Source organism: Triturus cristatus, chromosome 1_2 (assembly GCF_964204655.1).
Source record: "Triturus cristatus chromosome 1_2, aTriCri1.1, whole genome shotgun sequence".
Taxonomy (NCBI): domain Eukaryota; kingdom Metazoa; phylum Chordata; class Amphibia; order Caudata; family Salamandridae; genus Triturus; species Triturus cristatus.
The window spans coordinates 606869583-606895942 of NC_140580.1; the positions used below are offsets into that span (position 1 = coordinate 606869583).

At 42.4% G+C, this 26360-nt stretch overlaps 1 protein-coding gene across 1 annotated transcript in view; it reads right to left on the reverse strand.

The window, feature by feature from the left end:
- Positions 1-577: 577 nt before the first annotated feature.
- Positions 578-26360, reverse strand: part of LOC146867723 (protein NDNF-like) — a 59784-nt gene continuing 34001 nt past the window's right edge. The window contains exons 3-4 of the mRNA XM_085607169.1: positions 17367-17497; positions 578-11071 (exon numbers count right to left, since the gene is read on the reverse strand). Of these exons, the coding sequence (XP_085463295.1) occupies positions 9723-11071; positions 17367-17497 (1480 nt within the window). The 3' untranslated portion in view covers positions 578-9722. The remainder of the gene's footprint in view (positions 11072-17366; positions 17498-26360) is intronic.

Genomic DNA, 26360 nt, shown 5'->3' on the forward strand with positions numbered 1-26360 from the left:
ATTAAATTATTCCTCAGGACCCTCTTTGTAATCCTTGTTTTAAATAGAATACGGCAAAATAGTTTGACCTTTTCTCTGGCCAGCATCTCTATTTTGCTTCTAACCACTTTCACTCCACCAAAGACACTTTTACATCATTATTGACCAAAGACAACCAAAAATTAACAGCACTAAATAGCCAGGATAGAAATCTGGATTCAGCACCCACGGCGACTGGAGAAAAAATGGGTTGCAAATTAATTTTAAATGATGTATTTCTACATTTGACCTTCTGACCTTCTGTTCAATGCCCATGTCAAATAAGAGGAATGCTACTTTCTAGACAGATCAACACAAGTATCTGTATCTGTGGAATTGTATGAGGAATTGTATGAGATACATACGTCATGGGCTGGTACAGAATTTAAAACCCCACATATCAATAGGTTGGAAAACACATTTAAGGTAAATAAATTCAGTGGAGAATATTGTACTTCATTATAACTAAAGAAAACATCAATGGATATCTATTCTCCAATAGTTTCAGAAGTAACATTTGCAATGTGCTCAACCAGTATTTTACAGGAAGACCAGCATATAAAAAGATTTTTTAATAAAATGATATCCACAGATTGATACAATAGTAATATTATCTGGATGAGATTTGATTTTCACAAAAGTAAATTAACATATACACATGACATAAAGGATGCATTGCCGAACAATATGTTTTTGAAATAATCACAGTCAATGTCTGAAGTGGGTCTTTAGTACGTTGACAACTTTCCAAAAATCTCTACTACCATGAATATTTTTGCAAGCCTTTTAAATGTCCCATATTCCAAGATAGTATGATATTGATGGCACAACCTCTGTTTTAAGCATGTCGAAACTTTATATATTTGAAAACCTTTGTTTACAGGTGTGATGGTTCATTCATGATGGTATCGAAGTAATATCAGCAGAATTCTTATGTGGTTCCTGCAATTATATTCATCAATGTTTCTGCATTTTAACCCCTTCAGCGCGGCGGGAATTCCCCCGCGGTGCTGAAGGGTTTGAGCGCGGGCGGGGCCATGACGGAACGGTTCCGTCATGAGCACAGCGCAACCGATGCTCATGACGGAACCGTTCCGTCATGGGCATGGAAGGGGTTAACAGCTTATACTCTATCACAGAGTATGAGGTTCAGAAACATTGTCTCTGAAATGTCAGTGATGTGACTGTTTAGGCATATCATGCATCTACGAACCTCAATGCATATGCAAACTTTCAGTCACCCACATCATTACACAGTTGATGCAGGACCTAGGTATGCTTCAGGAGAAATGAAAACATCTGTTATGTTTATATGTATTTTAGTGTGATGAACGGCACTGCAGTTATTGTCATCTATGACTCCTATCATCATGCAAACATTGTCCTGTTAATGGTTGATGATGTAATGCAAGACTCACTGACAAAAGCCTCTAATTTGACTTAGAACAATGGAAAACAATGATGCTTTCAAGTACACATATGCTACCTCCAGGGCACACCATGGCAGTCTATCAGACAAGCTGGGCAAAATTCAGTGTAATGACTCAACCGTTCCTTTCAATTGCAGCAACCTATTAGCATCCTTACTCATTTTCCGTGTCAGATCAAGAAGGAGTTCTGTAGATGCACCATGGGTATATTTGGAAGAATAAAAAACAAATGGGCACTGATTCTGCTATGCTCAAATATTTAAATCTGGGGTGTCCAAAATATGTTCCCAAGAACCATGTCAGATTTTCAAAATGCACACATACTCACTCTTTAAATAGATTCTTAGAATCTATATGATCAATTTTGATAAGACAAATTTGGCTGCATGTTTTATGGACCAGAAAGCCAGGCTTATCAGCCTTCGACCAGGAACAGTCTGACTCACTGCTTCTCTTTTAGCCCCTATATCCTGCCTCTAACATCATGAATAATAAAATATAAACAAAATCCATTTACTCAATGAGAGGCCCGCAAGGGTCTGTGTTGACCACTCCTGCTTTAGAATGATCTCAACCTTTATCTAAGACTAATGCCTCAACTCCAAACCTGGAGGAAAGAAAGAAACAAACTGCAGGTTTATTTCTCATGCCATTTTCTGGGTTCCAACTCTCTCCTATTGTATCTGCTTATTTAGTGCATAGCCCTGTATCTATCATTGCTAATGTTATTTTCATTAAGCAAATGTAAGCATCGATCAATGCTTCTGTAACCTACTCAAAGTATTCCATGTACTATGGGAAGCGACTCCTGCATCTCAGCACTAGGTCAATGCCATAAAAATACCACTAAAAACAAATAGTAAACAGATTTGGGGTGGCAAGCTGGTGAAAGGAGAAGGAAGAAATTAAACATCAGGGGACAAGCAAGGTTTCCATGAGCCCTATGGCAAGCAATGATAGCCATAAGTGCACCTTCAAATTCCAAGTTACTGGTGTCACTGCACCTATGTGGATAAGACAAACCATATTAAACATTCTTCAGATTGCCACCAGGAACTAGCACTCTGCCTGGTGGCTGAAACATGAACAATTGATTTTAACATTTTTATAAGACAAACAGTGCAAACTATAACACGCTGCAGTTGCTGCAGTGTCATCTTAGCAGTCCACTGTAGAATTTGCTAAATAATTTCATCAACGGATGCAACAAGAAATATAAATTTTTAGTTAGAAAACTGATATATGAAATGAGGAAGAACAGCCTGAACCAAGATTATTGATGTCAATGTTTGAAGTGTTGTCCTTCTTGAAGAACAGGTGAAGACAGCAGTCAGCTTTTGGAAGCAACATCCAGATTACTAAAGTACTGCCCCTCACTCTTCGCGAGGCGGTTATAATCCTTCTCCCTAAACCTGGCAAAAGCCTGCAGTCTTGTGGCTCCTATAGGCCACTGTCATTATAAAATTTAGACTATGAAATCCTCGCTAAAATTATCGCTGGGCGGCTGTCTCAATTAATGGAATTTATTATATCGCCTGCTCAATCCGGTTTTGTCCCACACCGTTCCACATCGCTAAACCTCAGAAATCTCTTTTCCGTCCTACACAGAATAAATCCGGAAGTGCCAGCGGCCGCAATTCTACTTGACACAGAAAAGGCTTTCGATTTCTTAGAGTGGCCCTTTTTCATGTCGGTCATGCGCCATATGGGGATGCCTATGGACTTCATGGCTACCACGGCGTTACTTTATCGCCTTCCAATGGCACACCTCCGATTGAATGGCACGCTCTTCCGGCCCTTCTCACTATCTCGCGGCACACGCCAGGGCTGCCTGTTGTCGTCTTTACTGTTTATCCTTGCCATGGACCCCTTAATCAGACACTTCCAAGAAAAACACTTACAGAGAGGTCTGCAATTCAACAGGGGTCCCCTCCTTGTCTCACTCTATGCGGACGATACCATCCTAAAAGTTAGGGAGTCACAGGTCAAGCTAGAACCCCTCATACGAGAGATACTCTGCTTTGGTCAACACTCCGGCCTTGGCATCAACTGGCGTAAGTCCGTGATCTTCCCCTTAACGTCTAGCACTACACCCTGGGAGTGTGAATTCCCACTGGAATGGTGCTTCGATTCTGTTAAATATTTGGGCAACCACATCCACTTAGACACGGAGTAGATCATTCACCTCAATTATGGACAAGCAATCAACACCTTTGAGACGCAAATTGACAGATGGCTGAAGTTACCACTGTCTATTGCAGGCAGGGTTGCCATCATCAAAATGGTGGTCCTCCCAAAATGTTATATTTTTTTAATAATATTCCCATTCCCCTTCCTAACAATTTTTTCACCACGCTTATGTCACACTTGATACGTCTGGTGTGGGGGGACAAACGCGCCCGAGTTCGTTGACAAGTGCTCACTCTTCCTTACGACAGAGGCGGGTATGGTGTGCCTGATCTCCATTTTGTATTATTTAGTAGCTCAGTGCAGCTATGCCCATGCTTGGTACCACCCAGATGCCAGGATCCCCTTCCTTTGCTCAGAATCCGACCTAGTCCTTCCCAAGCAATTGTACGCAATCCTGCCCAAAGGCCTCCCCAGAGACCCTCATGACATTCAGACAGTTACTACGACTAGCTGGGCCTGGGAGAAGCTTCTGCGAGTCATCAACACGACTACTCTGTACTCAACAGCCTTACCACTCCCCAACACCCGCTGGTTACCTATCACGGGTGAGCAGGTAGTGCAACGCACCTTAACTAAATTTACTATTACAAAAATTGGGGTCCTGTTTTCAGAGGGCCATGCCTTTACGGTGAGTGACGACGCCCGCTTTCCTAATGCTACATTTATGGACTGGTTCGTGCTCGGTCAGATTCAGTCCGCTATGCGTTCCACAATCCCTGGTTTTCCCTTGAACCAGAATCGTTTGCCCCTTTAACTTTGGTTATTGAGAGTGAGCTGGGTGTCCACCTTATCTCCAAACTGTACAAAGCATGCGTGAAGTTCATACCTGTCAGTGATGACAAGATCCGTGGGGACTGGGAGGGGGACTTGGGTCGCCCAATAACAGATGATCAATGGGTTGCCTGCTGTGCAGCCACGAGAGATATTTCCCTCAGCAGCCGACACAAATTACTATAACTTAAGTTCCTACACAGTATATACATTACACCGGCTAGAGTCCACAAACTAGACCCATCCAAACCTCACTTCTACCGCGAATGCGGAGCCCCTCAGGCTGACTTCGCTCATCTAGCGTGGACATGCCCTCACTTGCAACCATACTGGGAGGCGATACACAAGACATTGGGTGAAATGATTAACTTATCACTCACCCCTATACCCGAAATTGCGCTCCTGGGATATGTTACAACCTTTCCCAAGAAGGTTCGGAAATTTGTGGCCCTTCATTTTTTGCTGACCAAGCGGGTGGTGGCTATACACTCGGGCCGCAAGACAGTTCCTACAGTTCAGAGTTGGTTGGGTAGCTTGGCTCCTTGCAACACAAACAGCGAGATGTATTCTACCACAGTACCCTCTTCATCACGTCCCAGAGACATATGGGGTCCTTTCGGAGCATACCTTGCATCTCGACAGCATGACTCCACCTCACAGCTACAGCAAGGCATAGTCCCCACCGGAGTGGGTAGCTGAGATCTACCCATAATCTTACCACTGCACCGTCTGCTTATCGGCCCTCCTTGAGAGGTTTTTTTTCTGCCATATAGATAGTTGTTGTGTACTGTGCTCTCGGCTTTGTAAATTCCATATTATGATAAGGTGTTGCACCCCGCTGATTGTATGAACTGCAATGTAATAACCACTGTATTGATGCTGTGCTGGACCTTTCGGTGTGTCTATATCCGATACATACATATATACGACTGTACTCGCCGTTTTATTAACTTCTGATGATGACTGTGTACACTACTACATATAATGTTTCCTTTGTGACAAAATGATAAATAAAGGTATTTTTTTTAAACAGCCAGATTACTACACACTAGAATTATTAGCATGCTCACCGCCTTTCCAAGCCATGTGGCACCCACATCAGTTGACTCTCATTGGTCCTATGAATGGCACCTTAAAGATTTACAAATAATAACATCACACATGAGTTCAACCCTCACTTAATGGGAATGTGTCTATTTGTTGTACTCGTTGGATTTCATCTCCACTGCTTCTGAGTTCACACTTTAATTCCAGTGCTTTGGTACCTGTAGTATAAGTAGGACCCTGTCTTCACTGGTGGGTCCCTGTCATCCCCCATAGTCTGGTGGCTGAGGTATTCTTGGGACCTTTGTCAATTCTGGATGGACCTCAGGAATCTACAACTGTGGTGTCTGTGGGATTCCTTGGGCACCTTGTCCAAATGTTTGACCTGACAGCCTTGTGTCAGATAGGCTGTCAGGTCAAAACCTTTTCTGACAGAACCAGCAGAGGCTCTACCCAACTATAGCAGGGGAAATTCAGCAGGGCAGGGGTACCACTTATTTTTGTTCGGTACTTCCCTCCTGCCAAACTCTAAATGGTCATCAAAATCTGAAAAGAAAACTAAAGTATCTACAAGCCAGATTTAATATGCATTTTAACAGATGCAAAAGCTCCACTTCGGTTTTTGAGACCATGAGAATGTTTTTTCTTATGTGCTAATTCCTTTGTAGAACTCCTTTTTACACTCATATAGTCTTCTTATAGCTGCAAAAATTTGAGACATTTTTTCAGCAATAGCTAACCCATTGGTATACAATCTGGTTACTAGATAATTTGCTGGTTGCAACCTTGTATCACGCAAGTACTACAACAATATAATGGAAAATAAGCCTTGCATGGATTTTCCCATCCATAGGTATTTACATTATGTGCCAAATCCACTTTGTAACAGAGAACCTGACAATCTATTTCTCTCTTCTTCAATGTGATAAAGGAAATGGCTCAGTGGTGGATACTCACTTGAGAAACATGTGTAACTCAGCATTCCAGATGTGTGTTATAGTCTTCCACATCTATATTTTGTGATTGGGTGGCTACAAGCTGGCTAATGTTTATTGTGCTTAGTCTGAAGTGATAGGTTTACGAATGCTCAGTGCACCCAAGGCTATTCTTTTTGCCATCTTTCCATTTTCTCTCTGGCCTTTGTACTTCCATTCTCTTCTTGGAATTTGGGATACAGTTTGACAGCAAAATGCTACTTTTCATCCAAATAGCATCATTCACCTCTGTCAAATATCATAGTTGACATTGGAAAAGCATAAAACTATCTAACCTTAAGCTATGTAAAGGCCCTTATGTATGCAACATTCTCTACAAGTGTATGCCTTAGTTAAAGAATGTCCTTAGCTTTCAGTGAAATTCATCCACTTCCTGGCCCCCTCAATCTCAATTGTACCTCCTACTTCACATGCTTTCCTAGTCACTTTGCTCACCATCACTACAAAATCCCAGTGTACCATCTCCATCTTCAAATCACTTTCCCTACCATTATCCTAAAACTGGAACAACCACTTTCACCTAAGCTCTACCTTCCCAGAAAATATACTTAAAGGGCCAATCAAACATCACACCATCTACGTCAAAAGTTTGTTATCAATACTTCCATCATCCCTTGCATTACTTTTACTAGCGGTGTCCTGCAAAATTCCAGATGAGCTGGATACAATTTTCAGGATAAATTCTCATTATGAAAAGGATTTCAGTTTAGATTCATTGTTTTTTTATTTTATTACATGGCTATTGTGAAAACCTCCCATGGATTCTGCCCTCCATGAGCTATGCTGGGCACCAATAACGTAGATGGAGCATGCCCCTACCGCAATTAGAGCTTTTATAGAACTTGTGTATTGTTTTGTACTTTCCTAAAATCTACTTAACTCCAAATGTCCTATTTACTGAAAAGTCATATGTTTGATATAACCTGTATGATTAGTGTTAATAGCTTGCGGGCAGATTGTAGGTGGAGAAGGAAACAATTCTCTTGCGCCTAAATTTTAGTGTCTTAGGCTGGTTGCTTTTCTACACTGTTTCTAGTCTCTGTGGTTTAATATAGCCCTAACACAGCTACTTATATACAATACCCTGGCCTGACAGAATTATTTTAATCAGGTCTTGGATAGTTTTTGTTTATTTGTTTCCTGAGAACCTAGAATTTTCCTCCATTCTTGGTTCTAATGGAAGGTTATCAAGATATTTGTTCAATATAGCGATAGTGTTCAAACACCAAAGCATACCTTAAATATCTCTTTGGCATATAGCTAACAAATGTATCCTTCAAAAGATTTTGGCTGGATATTCAAATACTAGACTGGATTTTAGTTTCCTCTTTGTAATGTATTCTTTTCTGATAGACTACAAATGTAACCCTCACAGAGTGAGAGTAATATAGTGATTTCCATAGATGCCTGCAAGACTAATGGCAGCAAACCTTTTATGTTTAAAAAAATAAGAAACATTAGTCAAGATGTGTTACAACATGGGCTGAGGCCAGGGTGATCCTGTGATCTCCAATCAGAATTGGCTGACATTTTGGAAAAAGCTGAGGTAATAGTTGTAATATTCTGCCAACATGGACATAACTTTCTTAGAGCTATTTGAGTCTTGAATGTTGCCCATTGAGTCTTGTGTTCATTAGTATAATTGGTTTTATCCAACCAAGTTGGAAGAAAATTCAGGTAATTATGAAAACTCATCCCTAGTGAGTGCAATACGTCATGTCAAACTTGAAGATAAACATTAACCATGAGAGGCATTAACATAGATCTGTGAGGTACACCTTATTGATACTGTTACAGTCTCAGCCTTATTTGTTTGAACATTTACTCTCATAGAGTGACCTCGCAGGAAGAAAGCAAAACACGTCCCTAAAAAACTGAATACTTTACCCAGTTTATCTTGTTGTTCAAATAGGATACAATGATCAACACTTTCAAAGGTTTTTGACTGGTCCAACATCACTACAAGTGAGTACTTGGACGTTATAAGCAGCTGCAAATTGATCAATCTTTATGTCTACAACTGCTCCTCTCTTTGGACAAAAGCCAGACTGAATACTAACCCAAACTGGTAACCCAGCTGTATTGTCATATCTATTTCCAGATCTTTTCACCCCGCAAGGTACTTTATCAATAGAGTTTCTAAAGTGGGCTTCATAAATAATAGTTTTACAGAAGGCTATTTTTATAATATATTGGAATATGTCCCTCTTTGAGGGAATTGTAAAATTCATCGTAAATAGGTTTTAATCAGCAGTTCAAAGGAATTATGTTGTGGTGCATACTTATTTACAGAAGACACACATAATGGGGCTGACATTCCAGTGAAAATAGGAAAAAGGGGATTTTATTTAAAAAGCTTGAACAGTGGGTCGCGGCATGCAAAGTTAAGTAACATGTAATGCAAAAATTTGCATTTAGAGAACAAAAATAGAAATACAGCTAACTCAAAGTGCGGTTTTTAAAGATGGAAAATTGGACAGTGTTCTTAGTATTATTACAGCTAAAGAAGAGTAATTAATGGGATAGCCCATTGGGTAATGATAATGCAAAGTTTGCTGTGAATTAGGAAGTTATAGCAATCAAAATAAATACGAGTAGTGTTACTCCTGTACACAAAATCAAGGGTGATTCCATGAACCTCTTTTCCCTTCAATTCAAAATTTATTGTTAGTTAATTGGAATGTAGAAATAAATGTATGTCAACAGGAATGTTGAAGGAAAACTGAGCCTTGTGTTTGATATATAAGGTTACTATTCTGTGAAGATGGATCTCCTGGAAAAAAACTGAAAACAAAATCAATGAAAGTAAGAAAATATAATTTCCCAAACGGAATTTGCAATTGAAGAATTTTGAGAGTTGAAAAGTATCAGGGACTTACTTACAGAATAACAGACAAGGCTACACATTAGGCAGTTGTCTGTGTGTCCTTTGCAGTACAACATCTCAAAACATTGTCAGATCAGGTATACAACCATTCTGTCTTTCCTGATCCAAATGGAAAAATGTATATTTCATCTGTGGAAAAGGCATGGTTAGTGTATCATGGCAATTTAATGTCATACAGCTTTCACAGATTGAATCCACATTGTCCCTGAGTTGGACATGTCTGTCTTTGAGGTTCTTACGTGTGTCCCTATGTTAAAGGAAGTAGGCAGACTCTCAAGACAAACACGAATGCCTTTGAGTTTGAAAAGACAAAAAAAATCAAGTCTTCATTATCCTTTCATTTAAGTCCTGTTGGCTTGCTTTTTGTGAAAGACATCAAGAGTGCACTCAGCATTTCTTCCTGGTCTTCACCACTTTGCTGTGATATCTGACTGGAATGTCTGATGCTCCTATCAAATAGACATCAAAGATGTAAGGAGTTCCAGGCTGTAGACCAGTAACGGTCTCCGTGGTCACTGCTTTCTGAAGATTGATGTCATGAAAATACTTGCAGAGCACCTTTTCAGACCTCTTTCTGGATTCTGGGCCAGAGCATTTGTCAACACTCATCAGTTCTCGCCAAATGTGATCTTCCTTGATCTCTCTCCTGTAAACACAATACTTGCTCCTTTCCTGTGTCCCCAGCCATGCAATGGTGATGGAATCACATGTCCTCAGCTTGCTGAATGACTTTATTTTTAAACTTTCAGGAAATGGAGGGAACATAGGCTTTTGAAAATGAGAAGAGACCTGAACCTTCACAGACGAGTTGGGAGAACGTTCTGATAACCTCAGCTGCACAAGATAGATGTCCATCGCCTTCCCATTGAGAGTGTAGAACCTCAAGCCCTCAAACCTCTCTGATACCAGCATCTTACCATTCTTGAATATCTGAGTCTGCACTTGGCCATTGCATGAATAAAAGATAAATTGGACCATCTTATTCTTGGCCTGATATTGGAAGCTGTTTAATTTCTGTCCCTTCAGATTCAGTTGAATTACTTTTCCTTCCTTCATTGCAGTAACTTTGGGTTCGGGTTCTTGGAGGGTCTTTGTAAACGTTCCTGTGTAGGCAGCACTAGCGTTGGTGAGGAGGTTGACCACAAAAACATCGAAGTAATACTGAGTGCCAGGCCTTAGATTGGCGACCATATAGTTATTTCTGGTGCCTATACAAATCTGTCTCACTTCCCCATTGTTGGCTCTGCTTATTATACTGAGTTCATCAACAGACCACTTCATCACCTGCTGTGACTGTATGTTATAAGGAGAGATTGACAAAGCTAATGATTTAGGGGACTTTATCTCAGAAGATCTAATGGCTGTCTCCGCTGCACACAAGCTCTTATAGTTATGCTTTTCATTAACAAGAAGGCAATAATGAATGTTTTCTTTGTGATGCAAGACAGAAGGACTTGGCTTCCAGGCCAAGGTAACAGAGGAATGGCTACTGCCAACCACATCAATACGTGGATCAGGTGGTAATTCAGGAAAGAGGTTATTATATATTTTGCCTGTTGTTAGATACACTGTAATATGAGTGTCTCTCTCAGTTGACAGAAATTCTAGCAGAAAAATGGCAGAATACAACAGTTTCCCTTCATATGTCTCTACAGAGTTTCCTTTGTAGTGAAAGAGTGTTGAAATCGATCTCAAAGCTGACTGTGACTTAGGGGAATCCAGATTGTCATTGTCACCTGCAAAAAAAATACAAACAAGTGACTTTATTGATATTTTTATTTATACAGTGTCTAAGGTGCACAGGAAAAACCTTACAGGGCATATTTTTACCCTAGATGTTGCAGACGGTAGCCTCCCTCTGAAACGTTCTCTCCACCTGCCTCCCAGTCACAACTAAAAGGCGTGAACAGAGGTAAGATACCTTGACTAAAATGGTGGGATCCCCACCTCTCCCCCAAATAGTCACATGCCCAAGACCAAAAACCCATCATGTTACATTTAGGTACTTGCCACTTATCTCTATTATGGTAAGGCATGGCAGTAGAATGATGCAGTGGTGAGCTACGTGCCAGCAGTGAGCTAGCAGTAGCCCTCTGTAACGGTCTTCCTGGGCCCGTATTATCCATAGTTCCCCTTAGGCGCAATGGGCATGTGTGCCCACTTTCTGCACCCCCTGGGCACTATGCTATTACAGAAGGAGTCACAGATGCTTTTCCTCAATGAGGGAATCACTTTGCCTCTATGCCTGTGCCATATTACTCCCAACAGGTGTGTGCTGTTCCGCATTTCACTGAATGTGCTGTCCCCCCAGGACAGTATGAGTTTGCAGCTACCCAGGGGGCAGTGCATTCAGAGGGAACCATCCCTATTTGTGCCTGGCACACCTGCTTAAAAGCATGCCATTGTGCAAACGTGGACACTGCACCCTATGTGTAATACGGACCCTGGTGCTTTTATAATTTCCGGATTACCTACAACCTGCCATGCACATGTGCAACTCAGGTGAGGAATCCCAGAGATTTCCATTTTTAGGTGGTGTTTGTACACCTGGGGCCATATTTTTCAATCTTTCATGAAATGCAACACAGCAAGATAACTTGCTGCACAGCATGAAAGTGATTGAGCAGGAATGCCTCATATTTACCAATATATAGATCATTCTTGCTCTCTGCCTGTTCTGGTGCACAATCTGCTGCCTAGCACTAATGCAGGCACCGTTGTGCCAGTGCATGGTGCAAGGGTGCATGTGTTGTAGGCAGGATTATTTTTGTGCAGGAAAGGACACCTTCTTGCACAAAAACAATCCTATGAGGTTTAATCCTCTTTCTAAGTGTGCTGCAAAATGCAGCACACTTAGAAAGAGTAAACAATGAGCATAAATAAAGATATTTCTCCTAGTTGCACCACTCCATGAAGGTGTAGCATTCCCAGGTTTAGCAGTCTTGGTAAATTTGAGAATGCAAGAAAATCCATGGGTGGAAGCGTGGGGAATCCCAAACCTTGTTTAAAAATGCTTTATTTCATGGTTTCTGTGATCCAGGGTAGTTACATAGCAAGAGCGTAGCATCAATATCATCCAAGCAAAAACCAGGGATGTATACCTAACTTATTTTTTGGGTGGGAACAGTTCTTCATTCAGATTTTCAAAGGTTTACAGTCATCAATTGCCAATGCCCCATGACAGGTGCATACAGTTGGAAAGAATATCATAGAAATAGAAGAAAAACAAGAGCACAATTAGGCAAAAAACAAAATCACATACATGAATAAAGGAGCAATTACAGTTGCAGAAAGAGGGGGACTGTCCCCATCCAAACAGGGTGCCTCACTAGACAGTGTGTCCACCAGAACTCTGTTAAGTATGAGCCCCTACCCACTGCCAACCCACCATCTCCACTTCTACATAACCAAACCCCTGACAGCCAAACACACGCTTAGGGCCTATCAGCCTGCCACAAAGTCTCTGCATGTACCTCTGTGAACAATGCTAAGTCCAGGAGCACTCCTCCAGCAGGACTTAGTACCAGCCCACACCAGGTGACCCTCCCAGGGTCCCTGGGGAAGAAAGCCTTGGTCCCCCGTGGTATGGGCAGGAGCCATCGTCCCAGGCGTTCAGGGTTTGGGTACACTCAGCCACAGAAAGGGGCCACAGACCTCCTCAAAGACAGGTAGAAAGTCTTGAAGTTTATACACCAGCCGCTCATATGTGGTCAACCTGTACAGCTCTGCTGACCATTCCTGGTGTGGGGGCACCTGAGAGCTCCATTGGCAAAGGATACATATCTCGGCCAACATGAGGGCTGTTGACAGCCACATTCGACAATGGGAGGACACGTCCTCCATGTCCGTAAAGTAATGTACCAGAGCCACTTTAGCTGAGTCTTGGGTTTCGGGTACTCCTAGAGTGGAGAGTCTGCCACACTAAATGCCAATAGGGCTGAACAAGACCAAAGAACATGGAACAAATCCCACGCAGCAAAGGAGCAGCACCAACAGGTATCCTACGACAGCAGCCAAGCTCTGCACAGCTTATACTGTGTCCAGTACTAATTATGGAGACACTGAAAGTTGGAGTACTTCAGACATGCCTCCATAAGAGAGTGGTTGTGGCAATCTAAAAACTCCCTCCAGTACTCATCAGAATATTCAGTGCCCCGACGTTCCTGCCAGTCGACCCGGGATGAGGTGCGCATGTCTGGAGAACAAAGATTGTCAATGAGGAAGTGATACACTTTTGAGACAGCCCCCCAGGAAGGACCCACACCCTGAGGTAATACAGCACCAGGGAGACAGGAAGGTGGAGGGGATCATGCCCCAGAAGACCTTTTAGGCAGTGCTGCAACTGCCAGTAATGCCAAAACTGTTACTGAGGAAGCTAAAATGTCAATCTGAGCACTTCAAACCAATGAAAAGAATCTCACTCCAGTGATCCCCTTCAGTCCAAATCCCTCATTCCACCCAAAGAGTTCAGGAGATCGGGCGCTGTGCAACGGTAATGCCTGCACTTGACCACAGAGGCCCCCATTATGGACCCCCAGGACCCAATACATTGTCCAGGAAGCCCATAGAGTATGGGGGTAACTCGCGTTCCTCAACAGGAAGTTGTACAGAAGCCCCATACCGTCCGGTACATGAGCCACGGTACATTCCCAGGTGGCCCACTGTGGAATGGAATCTGCGGGGGCCAGCAAGGAGAGCATCTGAAAAAGATGGTACGCAAGGTAGTACAAGCGCATATCTGGTAAATTTATGTCACCAACCCTAGTGTCAAAATGGAATATATGTCATTATAGCGCATGCGTTACTTCGCATGCCATTACAACGCGGTTGTTACAACAACCGCGTTGTTACATCGCATACGATTACATCACAAATCGTTACAGTGACTTGCTGTAAGGGGTGCGCTGGACTTAGGAATAGTATAATTTACTATTCCTACTCCAGTTTGTGCAACAGCAGGGAAGGTGTTGGATTGTAAATCCATCACCTTCTGCCCCGTACAGCAAGTCGTCATAACAACTTGTGATGTAATCGTATGCGATGTAACAACGCGGTCATTGTAACGACCGCATTTTAATGGCAAGTGATGTACAGCATGCGAAGTAAATGATGTCTACCGTCAAAATGTAGTCTCGCAGGCTTAAGATGAGGTTTCCTGCCTGCCACACGAATAGCTTGATATGTCTGTTAAAGGTGCGGAGCAGCGTGGCCGAGAACAGGAGGGGCAGCATGCTGAAAACATAGTTTCACTGGTGGGCCGTAACCATCTTCATCATCTGGACTCTCCCCCATAGGGATGCCTACAGAGCAGACCACCGAGCAAAGTTCTGCTCCATGTGAGCTATAAGGGGCTGAATGTTATCCTGTCCATATTAGAAAGGGCCCTGTTGATCATGAGGCACAAATACCTCAACCCTTGGGTTTCTAGGTGAAGTTAAAAGCTGCCAAGGAGGGTTGTGGTTTGCAGAGTGTCAAAGAGAGTGACTCACTCTTAGGCCAATTAATCTTGTATCCTGAGAAGACTGAAAACCTGTCAACCAAAGAAATAAGATGCACAACAGAAGCCCCTGGGTCACTCAAGGATATAACAATGTCATCTGTTTAAATCGCAACCTTGCGTTCGCCTGCAGGTGTATCAATATCCCTGATGAGGGTCGACTGTCATATGGCAGCAGCTAAGGGTTCCAGTGCCAAGGAAAACAAGAGAGCATACAATGGACATCCTTGCCTCATCCTCCGCAGGATAGGAAAGGTTCAAGACAAGTGGCCTTCGTAATCAACCTGAGCAGAGGGGGAAGTCTAAAGCCATTTGACGTTGGCCAAACAAAACGGACCCAGTCCAGCTCTGTCCATGGTGTGGAATAAGTACCCTGTCTCCACCCTATCAAAATCCTTCTCGGCATCTAAAGGCAGAAGAAGCTTATTGTCTTTGTCATTACAAACATGCTACAGGACATTTGCCAGGAAGCACATATGATTGCGGGAGGAATGACCGGGCATGAATCCCACTTGGGAGTCATGGTTAAGATTCGGGATCGCATAAGCAACAAAAAGTGGGACCCCCTCTAAACTTGTTTTGCACTGGAAAGTTACCTAAAGGTAATTCTCTGCTTCACCTCAGCCCTCTAAGTATCCTTTCAGTACAAATCCTAGGCTAGACTTACGCAGACACCCTTGCACGATGGTGCAAATGTGTGTATGTTGCGCTAGGCAGCCTGATTGTGCACCAGCGCTAGGGAGTGGGAAGGAGAGTGCCATATCTCTGTAGATATGGTGCTTTACTCCTTGCTCCCTGTCATGCAGCACAGCACAGCAACTAAGGATGCTTAGGGTTCTAAATCTGGCCCTGGGTCTCAAACGCTAACCTACCAAATTAATATTCATTAGGTGGCCTGTTTGGTAACCCACTGTGAATGGGCATTATGCAATGAGACCTATTACTGAATTGTACATCCATTCCTGTACGAGTCGGTGTGCAAATTGCACACACTGGTTTTCAAATGGGTCTTTGAACATCAGACCCTTGCTTCCTAGGGCCTCCTCTAACTTTCCCTAATTTTTAGATGCTGTTGCTATCGATTCCATGCGATTTACAAAAATAATAAAATCACTTCTGATGACGCACTGCACGTTTCATAGAGAGACACAAATTAAATACAACACAGACAGCAACAGCACACGCTTTACTCAAAAACACAAAATTGATTCTGCATGAAATGCAGCAGGGTAACCTTTACAAAGACACACACACGCGCACACACACACACACACACAAACACACAAACGCATACCAACACATACACACACACACTGGCACTGTTACAGTCTAGGTAGTAGAGATGGAAGTCTCAAATAAATACAACACATACACACAGAGACACACACACACACATTCCGCATTGGTACAGTCCTGACAACACAAACACATTTATTCACTCATGCAAATAGACACAGACACACACACACTCTGCCATCATCTCTATGTTGAGCATCACTCAAAACAGAAGAAAAGGTTCAATGGAAATAACTACTGTATCACTTGTGTTACAGACAGGAGCAGATGCTTTTGAAGATGGTAACGCAGCCATATGCCTATAACATTATTTCACCAAATAGATGCTTTACCATGCTTTTTCGAACATAGACAGCAAGTTAAGGGCTCTGTAGGCAAGGCAATGTGCTACTTTTATTCTAATACCACTACAGTTGTCCTTGTGGCACTAAAGTGTTAACACAATAGAATGCCTGTAAATGAACATGTTTCACTCACCTTCAGCTTTTTTGGCCAAGCCTATGACAGAAAGTATGATATCTGTTTATAAGCTCGGATTGTAAAAAGTAATGCAGGATGCTAAGACTGACACAATAAAGCGCTTCTGCTGCAATTCTTCACTTACATGTCTTGGGGACTAAATGTTCCACTGATGTACTTCACTTGTAATATTGTGTTTAATTATAGATTCTATTGAATATTCAATATTGTAATTTATTTATTTTCAAAGGTGAAGTTGATACTTTTGCATGTCTGGACTACATATAGGTTTAGCTGCCTCACTGTAGAGGGGATTTAGTTCAGGCTTCTTCATCACTGATTGGTTCAACTTTCATTCATATTTTGCCTCCACCCTCCACAACAAGCAACATGAGGCAAGGGTCAGACCATTTTAGTCATTTGTTCTTTTGTACTATGACGGATGACACTTTGCCAGATCATATGATCAGATCACATGTTCACATCTGCCTTAAAATTCAATTGCCGCGTCCGGTGACCCAATACTTTACTTTGCCAATTCTTTTTTCTTGCTATCCTTTACCCACATTTATACAGTGGCAGATTAATTTTTTATTTTTATTGTTGTGGTGAATGCTTGCAATAAAATATATAAAATTACAATTACAACAGCTAGCCATGGCAATTCTTATTGGCCTTGCCAATGCTTGTTTCAGGTAGTTCATCCTAAGATTTAAAGCTCAAATAAGAAAAGGAAAGTATATTTCTTTACCAAATATAAGATTTCTTTGGTTACTTACCATACACTTTTCCATGAAACATGTGCCTTGTTTTGTGCATTAAAAGTGTCCATTCGATAGGGACATCACAGGGAGTGACGGTGACAGTAAACTGAGATGGTTTGGTGTCTTCCGCCAGCACAAAGTAGTACCTAAAAAAAGGTTCAAGCCAAGAAAAGCAACAGGTTTTGTGTCTTAAAATTGTTTCCAAATCTAGCCAGAAAAGCAAATTTTCACTAAGACTAAAGAAGCAGTGGGGACATCTTAGCAATCTCTCAAACTCTGATGATGGTTATGGTATATGATGAACTCCCTTCAGTGCACACTTTGGTTTCCTAGTACATGTTAAGGGTTCTACGCAAAAAATGACAAATAATTTCGAAACCAAACACTGATACTGCAAGTATATGTTGTATATAACTATTTTGATTTATGAGAGCAAGGGTTTCGAACCACATTTTACCTTTTATAGCTGTTTATGCTACACATAAGTATGGAAAAACTGTGTACGTTGTTAAACTGAAAGATAGCGTTTAAAATGATGTCAAAAGCCTCATCTGTACACCTTTTTTCAGAATCTTTTTTAATTGTATGTATTTGATTATTAGTGTGTGTCCTACATCTATATTAAAATATATATTTAAAAAGACCAAAAACTGAATTGCAGCCTATAAAAGAGTGCACGCTACTTACCGGCCACATAAATATTATAAGATAAAAAAAGTTTTAACCTAGAGAATATGAGATGATCTGCAGAGCAAGGTAACAATATTTACAGAAGACAGCCTCAAGTTCTAAAAAAGTAATAATAGCCATTTTTTAGCAATCAGTTATAAAAAGATGTGAATAAAAATAGATACACACTAGTTTCTTAGGTAGAATAAAAAGACTGAAACCAGAGCATGTGTGTTCTTAGAGAGAAGTTTAGCAAGCAGCGGCCGTATTATACAAGTGCCCTGGGGGGGCGCAACGGGCACTTGCGCCTGCTTTGTGCGCACCAGGGGCACTTTGGTATTACAGAAGGGGCCGCAAATGCTTGTGCCTCCCCTTCTGAAATACCGATAGAGGTGGTGCACATTATTAATCGCCAGCGTTATCTTCAGAGGGTGTTCTCTCATGTGCATGGGGGCATGTACCCATGCAAATGAGGTAATCCCTTGCCTCTGCACACACAGCAAAGGCACAGTGCAATAATTAAAAGGTGGAGCACTGCTAGTGTGCCCCCTGATGGCAGCCCTCTGGAGGGAAAAGTGGGTTCTATAGACCCCCCCCAGACATCCCCTTGCAGGCGGGTTCAGTCGCTCACTGCACCCACCTGGAAGGGGATCCCTATTCCCCCTCCTTGAAAGTGCAAGCGGGTTTCTGCCTGCACTGTGAAAACAAGGAGCGGCCTCAAAGCAGTCAATCCATTTTTCACAAGATTGCACTGCCCTGGGGGCAGCTCGAGTTCGCTGCTGCCATGGGGGAAGCGCATTCACTATAATGCAGCGTATTTTCATTGTTTGCTCTGGGCGCACCTTTTAAAAAGTGCGTCCGACACAAACAATGAAAATGCGCCATGTGCATAATACGGGCCCTAGATGGCAGGACTGCCTACATTTCAAGGGATGTGGTAATAATGCATTGGTATTCCGCACGTGGAAGAAACAATATAGGACAGGGTTGGGCTGGCACTGAAAATAGACCTGAGCACCAAAATAAATTGGACCCCCATTAGTGAATTAGATTGAATTGAAATTGATATTGTAGTTATATAACCCATACTCCCCCTGATGAGGTGTTGGAGCACTTTAGGGTGAGTAGCACAATACCCGGGAGCCCCAAAGTTAGTGGTCAGTCCACTGGTTATTAGAGTTAGTCCTACATGCTGAACACATTTATTCCATGGATTTATTCCAGTTTCTTTGTGGTTGATTTGTGACCTGTGAGTGATTATTAGAAAGGGCCATGAGAAAACAATGCTTTCTGGAACATATAATGCTATGGTTTAGAAAAAAGGGAGGTGAAGTTAGACAGGGATGACATTTAGAGTAGGTTATAATTAGAGGCATGCAAATGGTACATGGGAAGCAGAGGTGCATTCAAAATAAATAAGAGAGGTATAAATGAAGTAGAAGTTTGAATCATGGTTACTTTTTCATGCAGGATTTCAAGGAATATAGCCGAGGGAGACGTTTTGCAATAGTGTGCAAGCTGTGGGTGTGAACCTGTTGAAAGATACATTTGTAAATCTGCTCTAAAGAAATGTGGCTTTTAACAATCATTCTAGAGGCACTTAACTTTTAATGCGGTGGCACAGACATCTCCCGCACTGCAAAAAGGAAGCCCAATGCTTGTTGAGAACTGCGCACGAGGGACTATCAAGCAGTGTGAAACTTAAGGACATCCCATTACTCATAATTACAATTTGACAACATCATTGTATGCAATACAAGTAATACTTTCAAACCCATAGAAGCCCCTATTGTATACCTACTAAGCAGCAGTATATTCAAAACTATAGAGCATTGCTATAGTTTATGCAAATTATTTACACCAGAATAAACTGCATATATAAAACATATATCACGTAAACACCCACCAAATTCATCAACATCTTTAAATACTTTATTTGCGGCCGCGGTCGGTAGTAGGAGTAGCTGCAGCTACTCCTACTACCGACCGCGGCTGTTTATTTGGCTAAAAAAGCTATAAAAGTGAACAACAATAAAAACATCCATCAGACGGAGTTTTATATAGTGCAAACTTGACCCGAAGGTATCGGATATCAGAGCGCTTTACATAGCACCAGTTGCGTTACATGAGGACACATTCATTTTTGTTTGGCACGGGGAGATTAAGTGATTTGCCCAGAATCACAGGATGTTCAACGTCAATGCTGAGACTCGAACCCAGTTCCCCAGATTCGAGGTCGACCGCCCTAGCCCTTAGGCCAACTCCTCTCCCTATTACATTGCAGCAATCATCATTAGTGAACTCGTGTGCATGTTTATGTGACCTGCTGAAGATGCTGTCACCTGTGTCCACCGGAAGAGCACCGGGCCCCACAGCAACAGACACCATGTGCTGCTGAATGGATGTGTCTGAAAGCAACTTGACACTCCAGCAGCCACCTACAAAACGTGGCCCATGTTTACAAATTTAGGCAATTTTGAACTTGTAAAGAAATGATGTAAAAGTGTTTTTCAAGGTATGGAAGACTGCTTAGATTTGAGTTTGCTGCAGGCAAATATTTTTAGTAATAGCAGAGCAGTAAAAACTGGCCCTGCAAACCATAAAAACAAGTCCAAAAAGTCCCACATAATGACCTATCAGACCTCCCTGCCTGTTTGCCCTATAAGCCAGTCCGACCCTTATTCATCATGCAACAATTATTCTGGGTTCAGAGAATTCTGAGCCTTTTTAAGTTTGCCCCTCAGAATTGGGAAATAACATGCAGTAATCTGTGTTTCCGTACAGATCCCCACATAATACTACTCATTTGTAAGTGATTTTTCATCCATACATTTCACTTGTTATCATAATATCATATGTTCAGGTGCAAATACTCAAGCCCTGGTATTGCCATAAAACCTGTAGCCCATCCTATAGCCAGCAGCTACTGTTACCAGACACGTTGGGAATGATGGACATCACCAAGAAGGACCTCAGCGGAACATTAGCATAAGTGAATTTAAGTTTGTCAGAAAAGCAAATTCATATTACCTTTGAAATGAGGACGGAATTTTCGGATATAAATAAATAAATATAATCACATTGCATCTGGCACTGTCCAAATCTATTTTCTCCTTTTGAGCCAGTAAGCATATTTAATAATCAAGACATGTGAGGAATTTGAATAGCCAGATAACCTACCTCTGCCCTAGCTGTGCCTAAAGTGTTATGGGATGTCTGTGATGATCATATTGCATATCTATCTATCTATCAATTTAATTCAATTACTTTATTTGGATAAAAACATATCCATAGAAGAACAACTCTCATTACTGCATATAAAATGCACAAATTCATGATAATCATAATAACAAATATAAAAGACAGATATGATGAAACATTGTTCATAACGTGCACATCGTATTGCGGGCGCTCACAGCAGTTTTCAGGAAAGCGCCCACATGAAAGACCAATTCATCATCTTCCAAATTGAGGATAGTCCTATATGCGGCTTCAAGGTGAACAGGTGAATATTCTTTTTAAAAAAGGTATTAAAAACCATTTGGCATACTTTATATAAAACTTACAAAAGAAAAACAAATGTAATATAGTTTGCCCGCTCTGGCCGTCACACTGGCATGGCAAGAAATCTAGGGTGGTGTGAAAACCAAGAGAGGAACAAAGTAAAAATTTCTCTGTGCCAGCCCATAGAGGAAAAGGAGTGCCCTTTCCCAACGGCCTATAGGTTTTTCGAGATAGCTGTCCAACTGATAATAGGTTTTCTCAATAGACAATAAAGTGACTACAGTTGGGTTCATGGACTACCTATCAAGTCTTGCCTTACTATGAGGCATATAGAGTGCTGTCCGGAGATCTCTTTTGCTTACGGTATCTATCTCATTTGGGCTTACAAAAGTGTGTTCATAATTAACCCTGCTTAGACTCAATCTCACCTCAGCTAGCCAAGGAATGTTCATTCCCTTTTCACACTTTAGGTAATCTCCTATAATCTCTCTTGTGAGAGACGCCGCTGGATTTTTCCAAATGGCTAGCCAAAATAGAGCAGGGCGGGCCTTTATATAATCTTCAATACAGTGGAATTTTAATTCGCTATGGCAAACATATTGGGACGTAGAGTTAGGGGCATCCAAAAGTGTCCAACAGAACCTATTTTCCTCACACTGGATACTACAACTCTTTGAGCAGCTCCATACATGAGCGCCATATGTTGCCATAGGTATACACTGAAATTCAAAAAGACCAGCCCCAGATAGGGGAAAGTGCTAGTGCATTGTAAACTTCGATTGCCCATGGAGATGGAATTTGAAAGGCGCTTCCTCGGCCCTCAAGCCATTATACATGATTTTTTCAAATTAGTGCATAGGTCTAAACTGGCCATGAAATCAACAAAACCCTGCGCTAAAAGGCATAGGACATTAGGTGTGCGGCCCATTAATACCGCATCATCGTCGTATAATAGGGTGGGGAGTGTATTACCAGTAACTCTGGGGACATCATTAGTGAGCACTGGCAGAGATTTGTGTATATTGTCAATATATATAATAAAAAGTAGAGGGGCCAGAACACATACCTGCCTGACCCCTCTACAGACTCTGATGTCATAACAGACCCCCCAACCAGTGTTGATCCTGATGAGCTTTCAAATCCTTAGGCAAGTATGCTAAAAAGTGTACTAAAACCTTGTCTAACCCGTGTTCTAATAAAAATGGACCATAATCGTGACCTATTAACATATTCAAAAGCTGAAGTCAGGCCCATAAAAGCCAAATATATTGGTGACCGCTCTGCAATAGTATATTTCCCAATTATTAGGTGGAGATTTAAACATTGTTCAATAGTGCCTACTTTACTCCTAAAACCTACTTGACATGGCTGTAAGATAAAATTGTTTTCAGTCCATGGTGCAACCTTGTTATGTAAAACCCTCCCTAAGATTTGTAGAGTATTATCAATCAGAAAGATAGGTCTGTAAAAGCTATGTTGGCAGCCTTCACCATTTTCAAAAAATTGGGACAATAATACTAGTTGACCAGGTACTTGGTTACAGGGCATTAGCTAGATTATTAAAAACATTTAGCAAAAGCGGGACCTAAAAATCGGGCTTGTGCTTAATGAGATCAATGGTAACCCATCAAGGCCTGGGGCTTTATTGCCCAGGCTCTGGTGTATAGCTTCCTCAACTTTAGGTAGGGATATTAATATCCCTGTAGGGGCTCAGAGCTCAAACAGGTCTCTGTCATATGTGGGGGCTGCGTAAATCATAGAAAAGTGAGCCTCCCAGACCTCACTAGTTATATTACAGTTGATCGGTGTTAGTCGTTGTCCCATTGCTCTCATGTCTTTAACAGCAGCACAAAAAGTTTCACATTCTTTAAACTAGCGGCACTGGTGAGAGCATCCCTCATTCATTTAATAATTCCTTCTTCCTATGGGAAATAGCTAGCTTATACTTCTGTCTGAGCAACTTAATTAAAAGGTGACACCTCGGTTGGTTGATGGGGCCTTGCGTAGCTGTCTATTAATCACTGAACACTCAATATTGAACCATATAGGTCAGATTTTGATAACACAGATTTTATAATCTCGCAAAATTTACCAAATTTGCGAATTACCTTGGGATTGGGTTCCTGTACTGACAGATAGGAGTCGATATGTCTCAAATTATCACTAACCACCATATGAAACAAATCAGCGCTATTAACCCCTCGCCACACTAATCTGTTTTGGCCTTGCCTGTGCAGCTTCTCATGGACATACTCTGCACTCTGCCCTGGCCACTGGCCTTGTTGTTTACTGCTGTTTTGCCCTTGCCTGTGCAGCTTCTCATGGACATGCTCTGCATTTTGTGCCTTACTCTTCTCTTCTCATGGCGCTTATCTGTTGAGGGTACCAAATTCTTAGCGCCTCATTCAGTTTTATATGTCAGCCGGGGGGAAAATCTTGCCACTACTTTGATTGGGTTGTGATCGCCGTGGTGTGTGGGAACAACCTCAGCTATCGATAAAAAGTCCTCAAAGGCGAGAGAAATGAAGATATAATCAATTGTGGGGGCACTGCCCCTTCCTCTGAATATTGTATCAGATAAGTTATTATTATTAGCTACAGCAGCAATACCCATAACATTACTCAAATCATGATTTTGTAAATGTTCCTTTATCTTCACACCCCTGTGGCAAATTTGTCCTCTGTTGCTGAGCCTTGGGACAGCAGTATCTTCACTGGGGAGCTTAGGGATAGTTGTAGTAGCGTCATTGTGTGTCTCAATTATATGTGGAGAGCATATAGATATATGATTGACCACATTAGTCTCAGAGGGCAGTGGTAGTCAATCCTGGTTATACAGATCGGGCAATGCTGAAAATTTGTTTTGTACAGCTGGGGAAACAGGCTCATTTAAAGGGCATCTGGAAGTTGGTTTATAGAATTAGCCCAATGGTAGAGACCAAATGTTTGACGGGTTGGTAGTTGTAATCTCCTGACTTCTCAACAATGACCTTACCATAGATGGTGTATGAAAATTAATAACAATGCAGCCCCCTTCTATGTTCTACTCACCCCACTCTTCGTACCATAATTATCTCTTTTGCATTTAACACATTGAACCTCTTATTCTTAGACAACCAGTCCATACATTTGTTGCACAGTTGATCCCATGTTTCTCTCTGTTACTGCTTGAGGGTTGGTACACCTGCCAGCACCAAAACATAGGGGCAGGCTGCCGGTCGCAGTCCCAGCACATTTGTATTAGGCCTAAGATGGATCCTACTCTGTGGGTCAGATGTAATACTGCTAAATGTGCCAAAATTCAGTCGGTCACTAACCAGTCTATAGGTTTGAGTGTAAGAACAGGGGGCACAAATGAGTCGATCCCAGCCGAGGTTAGTGGGCCGTTGTTTGGAAAAAATAGGTTTTGGCACCATATTAACTTTAGGGAGGAGGCACTCCCTTAATTGAGTGCATGTTTTACAAGAGGATACAACTAAGGGGTCAGCAGTCAGGCACATAACAGTAAAGAGTGGGTTGACTTTAGATAAAGCATTGGGTGAAGGGATAGACACCCCCTCAGGGACAACATTAGTTTGGACTACCTCTCCCCGTTGAGTTTGTTCATTACAGTGTCCAAGTGATCCAAATGCTTCCATAGAGATGTACATTTTGTGTCTATCATATCGCTAATTCATAAGCATACGGTAGTAATGAAAGCTTCCCCAAGGTCTAGTGCGGTGGGTGCAACTTCCATCTGAATACTAATAGCATGGCTAGACTTCCCGCTCGACACTGGTCCCAAGATACTTGCACTAGATGATGATTGCATCCAGAAGGACAAACAGCTGCGGGATGAACTAGTGTGTGGGGGCTGTTTCCTTTTGGTACAGACAGGCTTCCCAGGCTTCCTGTTATGTTTTGTAGCCAATGCTACTGGAGTTGTTGGGGTACCCGTAATTGGCTGTGTCTCGGGCATATCATGCTCTTGGACACCGGAGTGTTCCCACTAGGACACAGCACATTATTAGAGCCAACTGTCTGATGCAGGGGGTCACAAGGTATAATTGTCACTGCTGGGTCAAGTGATACCACTCCAAATGCAGATCCAGTCTGTACTGCCTCACTTCCCAAGGACAATCTGTGCTTTGTTAACTCTATCTCATTCGACACGATGCTGACCACCCTTTCCAGCATGCTGTCAAGAGTAATGGCGGAAAGTGCAGGTGGTGGGCCAGTGCATTTCCCCATCACAGGTATTTGGCCAAACTATTACCAATCCAGTTATTACGGGTGAACACTCACCTTGAACCTCTAAGCCGGCGCTACTATATCACTTGAAAGAGAGTTGGCCCAGCCCAGCCTCTGCGGCTGCTGATGGGTGCAGATGGACCTGCCTTGGCCTGGGCTTCGCATGGGCATGGCCAGAGCGTGTTCGCACATGTCCCTCACTGCGGGAGCCTGGTCCTGCTTAAAGCGCCTCCTGATGCGCGATGACGTGGGCGGCGTGTGTGCCACAAGGCTGACTGGGGGCTGGAGTTCTGCTCCCCCGGTGAGGCGGTGGCAGGCTCCCACATTGTGGGAGCCCAGTGCTGCTTAAAGCGCCTCCTGGTGTGCGATGACGTGGGAGGTGTGTCAACTGCAAGGCTGCTGCAAGGTTGACTGGGGACTGGAGTTCTGCTCCTGTGGTGTGGCGGTGATGGGCTCCCGCAGCCATGCTGCTTTAAAGTGCCTCATGGCGCACTATGACATGGGCGGCATGTCTGTCGTAAGGCTGTCGCAGGCTGGAGTTCTGCTCCCCTGGTGTGAAGGTGATGGGCCCGGTGCTGCTTAAAGCACCTCGTGGCGCGTGATAAC